We start from the raw sequence: 12,925 nt of genomic DNA, 5'->3' as shown, positions 1-12,925 counted from the left end.
GTGACTGATTTGCGTAGTGAGCTTCAGAGAATTCCCGGGGCGAGTTATAAAAACTAGGTTGTGGATTATTGAGAGGGGTATCGTTATTGAACACGAGAAACACAGAACAAAGGAAATTGACACTTAAAGGTGCACAAAAAAGACACCTTTGATATCGTCTGTTTTTGGTGATAACTCGATCATTCTACGGGATCTTAGCAACCCAGAAATAAAAAAATTATGCTCGTGCGACGTCGAATTCCATACTAAAAATGTGATCGAGGTTTGTGACACGCCATTTTTCTAGCAGAAAAGTCTGGAGCACAGAAGTCAACGGAGGCTCCGGGGGCGTGACGACGGGCGCGCGTCAGCCAATCGCAAGCGGTGGCGCCGACGGCAGAGGTGCCGATAGCGCCTTTGCTGGACTCTGTGCTCCAGATTGTTCTGCTCGGAAACGGGCGTGTTACGAACTTGTATCACATTTTTAGTAGGAAAATAGAAATAGCATAATTTCTGGATTTATAGGATGCTTGGAACCCGCATGGATAAGTTATCACCAAGAACAGACGATCACAGAAACGTCTTTAGTGCACTTTTAAGGTGGACGTGGAGGCAAAGTAGTGGGCTTAAACGATGGTTTTAAACGAAGAGTCGAGAGGACAAATAAGCAAAATGCTTCTAGAAGAGGAAGAACGAGATAACGTATTTTGCTCGAGCTCCGTACATGAGCAAAGTAATTTAAATTATTTTTACCGTCATATTTTTGGAAACAGATCCTCATTACAATTCTTTAGTATAACCACCAAATCCAATTATCAAATTGGTCAAATTGATAGGCGGACCTTTTAAAATAATAGTGAGGTCGACAGCGATGGGGCTTCTGTAAAAACGCCGAATGAATCCGTGTTGCCAACTTGCTCATCGATGTTCTCTAAGTGTTATATATATATATACACACATACCTGTCCACTAAGTTTAGGGTAACTTTATTTTACCACAAGCGTACGAATGCTGCCACTGGTGATGTAGCGGCGTCTTCGTCCTCATTAATGTCATCACTCCCACCGCTCTCCTCGCGTTGGTCAGCCATCGCACACTCAAGGCAGCTTTGTCGCTCCGCCGGCTCTGCGATATGCTACAGTCCTCGGGTACTTCGACTAAGCGCAATTGTAATGCGCTGACGCCTACAATTGGAAAACCTTGTAACTACGGCACGTTTGGCCCTGCATGGAATAATGACGCCAAGGCCGTGCCGGGTCTACCGGATCTCCCGAGATCCATCGCGCTGTTCGATGGCTGACTTTGAAACGCTCGCCAAAATACAGGCATTTAGAGCGAAAAATACGGCTATCCGCTTAAAGTACAACCACGCTATTATCAATTACAGGTACAGCTGATCCGATTAGACTTATTTCTTAAATTTTTTGTTTATTCCGATATTCGATTCAGCATATCTTGATTCTCTTGACAGCAATCGTGAATTTATTTTGATGACCCGCGTGGTCAATCATTGTAAACGAGCTTGCAGCTACTGTGGTACTGTAGCTTCGTTTGGCCCCCGCACTTGTCGTAGACTTTTTTGCACCGAGTTGGAGGATCCTTCTCTACTGTATCATAACTCATCCACAGCGTACAGCCTGAAAGACCAGAGAAAGAGAATCATCGATGTAAACAGTTATCCGGAGCAGCCCTAGTTTGCGCAAGTTCGCAAAATGTGATATATAACCGGTGTCTATGGAAGTGTAGAATAATTACAGGTAGCATACAACGTGCAGGTGCAAGTGTTCGAGACTGGGAAGGTAAGAAAGAAACCACACAACCCGGTCGCACAACTCACAAACACACTTCCCTAGCTGGACAAGGTACGCCACAGGGGAGGGTTACGGCGCATTCAATGAGCGAGACTGGTTTAAGCGGGGAGAGCAGAAACCCAGAAATACGAAGATCGCCGTGACGGTGCACTTTTGCCTCCGCTTAATCGACTGAGTCCTTCCCATAGTAGCATCGGCTGTGGTACGACTTTAAATAAAGCCAAGTATATATAACTTTTTCTTTTTTTTCAAGGACCGTGCAAGGGTGTGTTAATGTGCTACAACCGTATTTCTTTTTGTTTTCCAAATTGTTAACGAAAATTTGGTCGCTTCAAATCAGATATTGACATCCCGCTCACCTACTGGGTGTTCTTCACCAATATTTGGGAGTAAGTAAACTTGGTATTTATAAACCAATGAAACGAGTGCATTTATATGTTCACTAAGGCGGTTCATTTATCGTACTCAACTTTTCTGAGTCTACGTATCAGAGTGAAAACGTTTGAGACTAAAATATCCCGTTTGTTCCTATGTAGAATAAGGAAAACGGCAAAAGCATTCTGGTTGGCCTTGTTCACAGATGGTACCACAGGCGTTCGGGTCTCCTGGATCTTATTTCGAGTATTAATCTTAAAGAAGCTCTCCTGTTTGTACTTTATGTTGCACAATCTGTGAGTACCAGCGTCAAACACGAGTTTTTCGCCGTTTACCTCCCTGTGCATAAAATAAAAACGCTTTTTAGACTTGTTTTTTATACCCACACTTAGGAATTTTGAGTATGCACTCCCTAAAGACACCTTTGTGAAAAGTTTTAATGCACTCTGCTTGTTGCTTCATTTATACGAACTTTTTATACGCCCGAAAATCACACAAGAACACCCGGTGGATTGCGTCTAACAACTGCTTCACCTATACACTCTTTCCCTATTGCTCCACCTATATACCCTTTCACCTTAAAGCCTGGCCCTCATAAGGCTTTCTCACACTTTTGTGCCTGTTGCGTTCTCAGCAACCGAAATGACAGCAAAGTCACCGGGACAAGTGTTCTAAGTACGCAACGTGGCAAGCTGTGCAAAAGGTAGTTTGTCGAAGCTATCATAAGTCACGATTGTTACGGTGTTCTTGTCGTTTCTGCGGTTATAGTTGTTGTGAACGATACCGTCATAAATATGTGAACCAGCTCTTAAGAAGTATGTTTTAAGTTGTCGATCACACTTCAGTGGGCGTGATCACGGCTTCTGCAGTGCTAGTTCAATGAACGATGGAGGCAGTGGCCTACCGAGGCGTGGGGCTTATAGACCGACATGCGGATTTGACGTCACGGAGTTGCGGCGGCGCTGCGATCGTGCCGGAGCCGGGGGGTGTGGGCAAAAGGGCGCACGTTTCGCATGGGCGTCATAGCATTTCAGCATGCCGCGAAGCTGTGTTGTCGTTAATTGCACCGAAAAGTACAGAAAAAGTAGCGGAGTGAGTTTCCACATGTTCCTGGCAGACTCTGAAAGGCACAGAAGGGGGATAAGATCCGTGAATCGAAAATAATGGTCGCCTTGCGCGGACGACCGTTTGTGCGCCAAGCATTTTCTTGAAGGCAAGTGCGGCTTCCATTTCAATCTCCGTCCCGAGTCTTGCTTATGTGCAGGGAAACCGTCGTCTGATCGAGACCACCCGGATTTTGTTTCCATGGTGTTCGCGCACAAAGCAACGGCCAAGAGGCTCGTCGGAGGCTCGCTACGCCCGTGCTAACAGGAAGAAGGGGATCGGCGACAGAACGGCAGTGTTCTAGGCGTTACAGAAAAAAAGTAACGAAATACGTTACCCGTTACTTGCAAATAAAAGGTACACGTTACCGAGCTACGTTACCTAAAAATAAAAAGAACGCGTTACCGCTACCGATAAGAAACGTAACGCACGTCACTTTGCGTTTCTTTTTAAGTTATGATTCAACGCGTTTTACTGTTTTGACGATACAGGTATGCCTAAGCTCATATATCAAGAAACATTATGTTCATGCAGAAACTGAACATAATTACTTTATTTCTTCTTACAGTTTCACATAAATACTGACGAGAAAAAACGCAAAGAAAAACGCAGAAAACTCAGAAATTACATGGCTTGTCGCCTAAAAACACGTAAAAAATTGAAGTGTAATTTCTTTAAGACTTCGGGAGTAGTAATGAGTAACGCAACTACGTTACTTGAAATAGTAACGTAAGTACGTTAAACCTTACTGTGCCAAAAGAGTAACGAGTTTGTTACTACATCACTGAAAAAAGTAACGCGTTCCTGGTAAGGCGTTTATTGTAACGTGTTAGCGCCAAGCCCGCAGAACGGACAAAGCGTTACTGCTTGTCATGCCTTGTCGTAATGAGGGTAGAAACAATATACCTTGACTTGAAGTCGCTGTGTGTATTTAATCAATTAATAAATACGCTTCCGCAGACCCACAGTCTGCTGATCCCGCCGGCAGTGCGGAAACCGACTCGAAGTAATCGTAGGCTTCGAGAGACTTGTACGCCTGCAACGCGTCGGCCGTCAACTGGCTTGGGGAAAAAACTAAATAAACGAGGACGGGAGGCGTCGACTTCGGTCGCAGCACCTTCACGTCGGAAGTCCAGCAGGCCTTGCTCGCGGCGCACGGATCGTCTAGCAACGCCGTCCACGCACAGTATGTCTCGATACCGCTGCCGTTCAGGCTCGGTTAGCGAGCTCAAATAGTTGGGCATAACGTACGACATACACTGTCAGGAAATACGACCCACAAATAAAACTAGAAGTGTCCCTACAACGTCAACAGCGAGCGCACGCCACACAACGCAATGGCGAAAACAGGAAAGAGCCGGGCCGCTTTTGCCCACATAGCTTCCGCGCATGCGCGGCCTTCCGGCCGTGTTGGTAAACAGATCCGCTCCGCGTGTCGTCGGTCTATAGGGCTTCAGCACGCCCCCCCCCCCCCCCCCCCCCATTTACCTCCCTGGCTACGCAACTGGGAAAGGTTCGCCAAAACCCACACTGTACCTATCGTCGGCACACTCTAGGCGCTTAGTGTCAGGTTTCTAACAATAGTTGAGACCAAACCACGATATTGGTTAAAAGCTAGGTCAGCTGCTAATCTAACTTCTGTTGTAAGGTGACTGACAGAAGTAATAAAACATTAATAAGCGACATAAACCTCGATTTCATTTGCTTGTCTCAAAGCATTACCATGTGATCGCCCAGCTACTAACACGTCCCGGTAAGAAGAAGGCGGGAATCTCTGCTCAAATCCCTTCTTTTTATACTCATTTGGCTTCACCTTCCACAAACATGATTCTTTCTTTTTCCTCGGCCATTCACTTGCATAAATCGTCGAGTGATATGCTCGACGATTTATCATGGCGTTTGCCAGAAACGCGAGCTAACCTTTCAACAGATTTGTTACATGGCTTAGTGGCACCATCCTTTAGGGTGGAAGGAGCATAGCATTACTAACAAGAGATGGGTATTGGTACACCATGAAATCGCATCAATATTTAGTTGGTTTGCCTCACGATGTTGCTACTCCTCTCACGGAGGTTCGCGGTACCTCGACTTTCCATTGATCAAACTCACCTGATCTCTTTGCTGTATTATAGGTTTTTGTAACTTGACACTCCTCTGAGACGTTCATGTAAATGAGTTTCCGTTTTTGTTCTGTTTGACGCAAAACAGAGCACATATATGACTTGTTTTCAGAATTTTTTCGCAGGTATTAATTGCAAGATGATCAAATCTACACACGAACTGGTTAGGAAACATGGTAATCTTGACCCGTTCGATTTCATTTTACCTAAATAACGGCTAAGTTTAGTTACTTACAGTAAAGTGCTAGGAACCAAGATGACAGTTACAAAATGCAATGGGAAAAGTTGTTAAGAATAACAAAATTTCAGCAACTTTGTTAAATATGTTTGTAAAACACCAAACATGTCTACAGTTTTGGATTGAAAATTTTGTTTTTATTACATTTTTCTTTGAGCCCTAATGTAAGAAAAGGGCTCCCCTTATTTTTTTATGAAACCTTCTTAAGCACACCTGATGTATCCTAAAAATCTTACTTTTATCATGCCCAAACATGAAACAGGTATGTAAGTAACAAGTCTTCCTGTAGTCAGCTACTAATCTCGGCGCAAAGTAGAGCGGCGCTGTGAGTAAAACCCCGGTTTAAGATACAGGCAGCAAAGCAAATCTACGTTTTTTTATCATTTTTCGTTTATAGCGTTGTATTCGGTCAACAGATCTTTTAGGTAGGGCATGGACTATCGCTAGGCAGCGTTTTAAATAACTTCGAGATATAACTAGAGTGTATTTAAAAATACGCACACGTAAACGGGACGGATATACCGGGTGTTTTTACGAAGGCATTCCAAATATCCTAAAACAAGTGCGTTTGAGAAAAAAGGGAAACTCTTTTCTGGAAAAAAACTGCCAGCCGTGGCGGACGTCAGGATTTGAGAAAACATACTGGTGAGCAACATAATTACCTTAAATTTACTAATTAACATCTTAGTTAGTGGAAATAAACATGATTTTAACTATAACCTTCCTGAGCGCCATGGAAAGTTTTTCGATCAGTTGACAGTAGGACGAATTCAAGCATGTGGAAAGCACGGGGATGCGCAATAAAGGTGCCACTCGTGCAGCAGGCGGAAGGCCGGCGATGATAAATCACGAATGATGACTTGGATCTTTACGTCGCTTCCCTTATAGTCTCACATTCTCAGCATTCGCGTGTTTGGAACTCCGGCTTTGCGCCTGCTGCACGAGTAGAGAGTAAATAGATGGGGAAAAAACATGGTGTGTCCTTCCAATCTATTATCGCTGACAGTTTCGAGAATACATGACGTAGAGAGTGTGCCCAGCATCCCACTATGTTTAAGCCGCACTCAATGACGATAGGGCATTAGACGATAAGAACGCCAAAGAACCAACCGTACCCCAAGACGTACAAACATTATAAGCCACGTCCTGCGTTTCTTCAGACCTCGGTAACTTTAGATGTGCCGCATACTGTATATATATATATATATATATATATATATATATATGGGACATTTCGAACCTGAGGCAGACCTTTTTCTCAAAAAGGTCTGTCTCGGGCTGAAACGTCGACGAACTTTAAGAATAACGTGTTCTCAAAAATCCCACAACCGTCTCAAGTGCGTTTTCTGCCGTATACAATTTTCGTCATCCTGCACTACGTTTTCTCTCTTTCTCTCTCTCTCTCAATCTCTCTCTCTATATATATATGTCTTTTTTTTAATGCGTTTAAAGGTGTTGGGATAAGAATGGTCAGATCGCTGAAAAAATCTCGACAGGTTCTGAAGACCCTCAGTTTCGCACCTGCCGACTTAGGCCTTGAGGCACTGAAAGGGGCGATCGCAGGCTATACGAACACCAATTCGTCTGCTTCCTTTGCAGGGGCTGTGGTGACGTCAGAATGCCGAGATCTGATTGTTTCGGAATGAAGGGTAGTAGGCAGCTTGCTTTGAGGTCTACCCACTGCGGAGAGTAGACGACTCGCTCTCCGCATAGTCTATGACAGATTAAGACGTGCATGATGCGGCCGATTATGATCACGCTTTGTGCTTTGATAATTCGTTCTTTGTCTTTTTTTTTTTATCGGCTTATATTCGCGACCCTATTGGCCGCACGGAAATAAGAAGATGATCCGGGCTCTACGCGCCTTGCATTTCGTAATCCCTCAGTGACTAAAAACTACGCAGTTTTCTCATAAACTACGCTTAATATGTAAAGAAGTATAATATTTCTTTAAAAAAATTGGCATTTTAATTATGTATATTCTTTAGTGTCGATTTTCTTGCTATAAATAGAATGACATGGATAACATACTTTCGCAACAAACTGCATTCTACTGCTGCATCGCACGCAAAGTGGTTAGCTTGATTAAATATCCAACCTTCTTTTCTTACTTTACCTCAGCAACATTTAAAGTGAAGGCAGCACTAGTACATTCCAAGAATTTTTCAACAATGGTTTCGGCGAAACTCAGAATGCCGCGTAGACCCTGACATTTTACAATGATCCACCACATTGAGAAACTACAATCCAAGAATTAACGCGGCCCGAAATAAACTGCAAGATAATCGGTATTTGTCGCTCTTCGGATTTTCCATGGTTTCCAGGATGGGGAGAGCGAAATCTTTGCAAAAAAGAAAAGCCTTTGAGAAATCAACTTACGTGCTTTTAATTCTTTATTAGAATAGAAAAAAGTATCGGTTTCACCATCGTAGAACTTTACGATAACATCTCCCCACTTAGTCAATCTAAAAGAAACATTTAATAAAAGGTTAAGGGATTGATCGGTTTCCTACACAATAAGTACTCAATACGCCATTCCGGACATGGGGTGGCCCAAATTTTAAATCCTATCTCCGCCGTTTATTTTGAGTTTAGGCGATTTCGTAAAACTTTGATTCATTCGATCAAGTACGATTCACTCATCGGAATATTTTCAATTATAATTTTTCTCTCTTCCTTTCTTTTGTTTATTTTTGTTTTATTTTGGCCCCGTATCCTTGTCTCCCTCTACCGTTTCGCATAGCAACAGTCAAGCAAGACGGCGGCTCATTCAATTTGCAAGTGAATAAAACATTTCAACAGCACGCGACGACGACGTGACTCGGTCGACTATTCCCGTACAAAGATAGGTGCCGACCAAATGCAAGGTGACACAGAGCTCTGGGAAACAAACCTTGAAATAACAATGCAATCACTAGTAAACTGAACATTACAGAAACTTACGTAGCGCTGAAGAAGGGGTAATAAAAACTTTCAGGAGATCGTCTCCTGATCTGACTAGGTGATCCCAACGGTGAAGCTCGGCGCCTATATTGAGCGCCGGGGGAGGGGGTGGGGGGAGAAATAGGTGCTTGTTGCCGATGTCTTGCCGTTCACGAAGTAGTTGAACGCGTCTAAGGACTGGTAGGTTTTGAGTCGTTCTACGGTATATGGGTCAAGCTGGAAGCTCGAATACGTAATCGTGAAGGTGCGCCCAGAGTACCTTCGGCGGATTTTTCATTTCTTTGAGGAACAAGTGCTCGTTCTTCTCATCCAAGGAGCATAAGTGCATATTTTTAGATGTCGCAGCCGGTCATCGGCAGTGAGACTTTTAGAGTACGTGCTATACATACTGCGGGTCCTCAAAAACAAGCATAAACAATGGCCAACCGGAAGCAACACGCTCCCCCAGGAAGATGGTTTATGTGTTTGTTTTTGTTTACGGTTGAACACCCTGAATAACTTAAAACATGCCTTCCCTAGAAAGTTCCTTCTCGAGGCTAGAAACTCATTTATGGTTTATGTGCGCAGTTTCGTCTTTAAAAATGACCTGCTGTAATCTGGAATCTTCCTCAGATCGCGATTTCTTTCTGAGCAATGATTAAACTCAAAATTTTAATCAATATTTGGCTGTCAAGTAAACAAAAAAAACTGCAATTAAAGGCTTGCAACTTTCAAATGCACACTTACGGGTCTCCACTGTAATTTGAAAGCATGTATTTGATTTTGATGGGATCCTCTTCGCGTTTGTCACCTCCTCCCCACCTTTCCACGCATGAGTAGTTGCCAAATAATCTATCATTGGTGTAATCACGATACTTCATGCAGTACGTGTTACTGATAAGGAATGCCTGAAAACAAAAAGGCCGGGGATGATTACCGACGCACAAGGAAAGACGTCGTTTTAGGGGTCTGTTTTTTTAGACATGTAAGATTATGATTATTAGATACCTCGCGATATCTTTTCCTTCAGTCAGTCAAAAATATCTCCAGATCACCACTGTTTTGGTATTTTATAACTAATGTTATTCTGTTTTTCTTTTTTTTTTAACTAGGAAGGTACTAAATGTATTTACGTATTTTCATCAACACACCCGACCGGTATTCAGAACATCCCGAGTACCGATTCCGTCCACACCGTATTGCATTTAATCATATTTCTACGTCAGTCGTGATGGTTTCCGTCTCTGCGAATCTTAATGATTTACATTAAGGAGACAAAAAATATGTTCAAAATGGCTTTTATATGCCAGTGTATTTCATGCGTTTACTTGCTGGTGTCAGATCGGAAGTGGGGTCTAATATAAGGGGAGTTGGCGGGGGGGGGGCGATCCCTTCCCCCTTCCCACCCCACAGACACTCACAGACACACACAGCTACTGAAGGTGATTGTTTTATAAATAAAGTGGCAGAACCATATTTTTGTTAAGAAAGAAATTATTCGTGCATGGTAGAACGGTGACTATCTTTCTCCGTGACGTCACATCCGGCAGTAACCTTATAGGCTCCTTGCATTGACGTCACATCGCACACATTTGCACACCAAGAAAAAGGAGGAGAGGGAAGTTGCTTTTGTAAGAATTTTGAGTGACGGGTTAATCTTCTCTAATCTTCTGGGAGGAGAATAGCGACGCCTGTGCAAATCCAGAAGGCACAAAGGAGGGTCCTGATAACAGCGGAGCTCCTTCTCCCCCTCTTCTCTGGAGGGTATCGGAAATGACGTCATGTGCAAGGAGCCTATAGGCTCCTTGCATTGACGTCCTATCGCATACTTTTGAACACCAAGTAAGAGGAAGAGGAGAAGCTGCTTTTGTAAGAATTTTCAGTGACAGGTTAATCTTCTATAATCTTCTGGGAGGAGAATAGCGACGCCTGGTGCAAATCCGGGACGCACAAAGGAGGATCCTGATAAGAGGGGCGCTCCTTCTTCCCCTTTTCTCTGATGGCATCGGAAATGACGTCATGTGCAAGCCGCGTATAGCTTCATTTCTTGGCACACCCCGATCCCCCAAGCCTGACTCATAAATTCGACTATGTTCGAAAGTGGGAACCGGATGGACACTATTTTATAATCTTCCAATAAACTAGCAAACTACGGGAACGATACTGATGTTGTATTTTTGACGCTCGTAATTCTTTCGGTCGTGTACAACGCTAACTTTATGACTGGTCATTAACATAAACAGTTTTTTTTCCCAACAACTGAGGATAAGGTTTGAAATATCACTTGAAATAAATAAAATATTTTGTCGTAATGACCGAGGAGGTTACCATTCAGAGCTAACAAATAAAACTTTAATTATATGAGAACGTCACAATATGCGTAGCAGTTCTTAGAAAGAAACCCTAGTGTGGCTAGGTCAGTCAAAATATTTTAGTTCGCTAATATCGCATACATAAGCTAAACACAAACTTTGTTAATTTTTGTTTTTGGTTCCAACAAAAACAAAAATGTATATATCACATGAAATCCTAATTACTTTTTATTTTAGTTACACGATTTTTCTTCGAGAAAAATGAAAGAGCAATAAAGTATTTTAGAAAAATGTAAACCAGTTCGCTTATTCTAACTTGTGGTCGCAATGCACAACTGATCAGCACTATTCTATGCGCTCTAGAATAGAGGTATCAGGAAGCACGCACCATAGTGAAAAGCTGGGAGACGATCGAGGGTACTCCAAGAAGTTTACAAACACAATTCCGTCTCGGAGTTTTGTTTGTTCCTTTTTTTCTGCGTCGCCTAGACTCCGTTTTTATTTTTTATTTTTTTTTCAGTTTGATTGTATGTTTGCTTGACAGCAGAATCACCCGTTTTTTCGGGAAGCTCGCTTCTTATACACGTAGAAGACATGGTTGAGCAAGCAATCTTGGATAAAACACGCAGCTACAGATATCACTGCTATATATTGACTGAAAACCGTTATTTCGAAAGAAGCTATAAGTCGGCTTACCTCAGTTGCATTATATCGTGGCCGTTTTACACTCGCCTCATGCGAACTGAAGATGGACCCCGCCAGAACAAAGCATGAAACGAACAATGATGTGCTCATCGTAGTTTTGGATTTAACCGCTCTCCAGTCAACTGACTTCGTAGTACACAAGGGAAGTAAGATATACACGTGAATGAAACATACCGGCTTTTATATTCCCGGTTTTGAGTTCGTTGAACCAGGATCTCAGAGCAATGCCGTGTTACAAATACCACCCACTCACTTGAAGACGTGCACCGTATTGCGTCGTGTATCTTGACGTATGAGATATTGCGAAAGTGTATGTTCTACACGTCTTTCATTATTCGTCCATTTTTTGTGGCGCAATGATAGTTCACACTTCTAGAAACCAGTTTTTTTCTGCTCTTATAACGTCGTAGACTTCGGTATGACGAGTAAAATAAAAGTCAATTTCACAAGCGGTCAATTTCCTGAGTACAAACTTCCATAAGTCAAATCCTAACCTACCACATTTCCACCCTATAAAATATTTCCCGCCTAAAATCATTCAGCAAAAAATTGGAGAACATCATATCATGCTGAAGAACAAGCACCATTTGCTGAAGCGGATGGTCGCTTTTCTGACCACTTAATAAAAACTTGCTATGTTAAAAAAAAAAAAAATTGGGAATCGCCTTTTTTTTTTGTTACCTCGCCCCTGAAATTAATAAAACAATTTTAGCACAAAACAATAGCAACTGTGGGTTTCACTGTAAACAGCCGAGGTTTGGGACTCGGAAAATAAAGGGGACAACAAACAAACTGTACATGTGAATACACAGGCCCAGCGAAATCTTGCACTGCTGTAGTAGAGCACCGCTACACTGTAAAAAAAAATCCCGTCAAATTACGGAAATTGCCAATAAATTTTTGATGCCGGTACAATTCCCGTTGTCTTGCATAACGGTCACAGCATTACGTAGGTATTACGTGCATGACAGTAATGAGGCCCTACGGTTTTTGCCCGTAACTTGACCCGTAGAAGCATGGCAGAAAACCGTAACTCTCATGTACGTGATCCACAGATACGGGAATTGTTCCGGCATCGAAAATTAGCAGGCGTGTTGTCCGTAACTTGCGACGGCAAAAAACCGTAACGGTTAATAACTGAGCTTCACGTGATGTGCAACGACTGAAATTGTTCCGGCATCGAAAATTAGCTGGTGTGTTGTCCGTAACTTGCAGCGGCAAAAAACCGTAATTCTCAATCACCGAGCTGTACGTGATGTGCGAAAACAGGAATCGTTCCTGCATACAAAATTAGCAGGTGTGTTGTCCACACCTTGCAGCGTCGGCCACAGCCTGTTAAACTGCTAGCTGCAGTGACTT

General features: G+C 42.8%; 1 protein-coding gene across 1 annotated transcript; it reads right to left on the bottom strand.

Moving 5' to 3' along the window:
- Positions 1 to 1,482: 1,482 nt before the first annotated feature.
- Positions 1,483 to 11,656, bottom strand: LOC115312198. The gene is made up of 5 exons (XM_029971104.2): positions 11,558 to 11,656; positions 9,297 to 9,457; positions 8,007 to 8,092; positions 5,379 to 5,459; positions 1,483 to 1,616 (listed from the first exon to the last, which is right to left on the bottom strand). The coding sequence occupies exons 1-5, from the start codon at positions 11,654 to 11,656 to the stop codon at positions 1,483 to 1,485; spliced, it is 561 nt and encodes a 186-aa protein (XP_029826964.2).
- Between the last annotated feature and the right edge of the window lie 1,269 nt (positions 11,657 to 12,925).

This window comes from Ixodes scapularis, unplaced genomic scaffold (genome assembly GCF_016920785.2).
Source record: "Ixodes scapularis isolate PalLabHiFi unplaced genomic scaffold, ASM1692078v2 PGA_scaffold5__190_contigs__length_132052651, whole genome shotgun sequence".
In the NCBI taxonomy this organism is placed as follows: domain Eukaryota; kingdom Metazoa; phylum Arthropoda; class Arachnida; order Ixodida; family Ixodidae; genus Ixodes; species Ixodes scapularis.
Note: the sequence above shows the minus strand (reverse complement) of the source record. Positions and strands in the feature narration are given on the sequence as shown.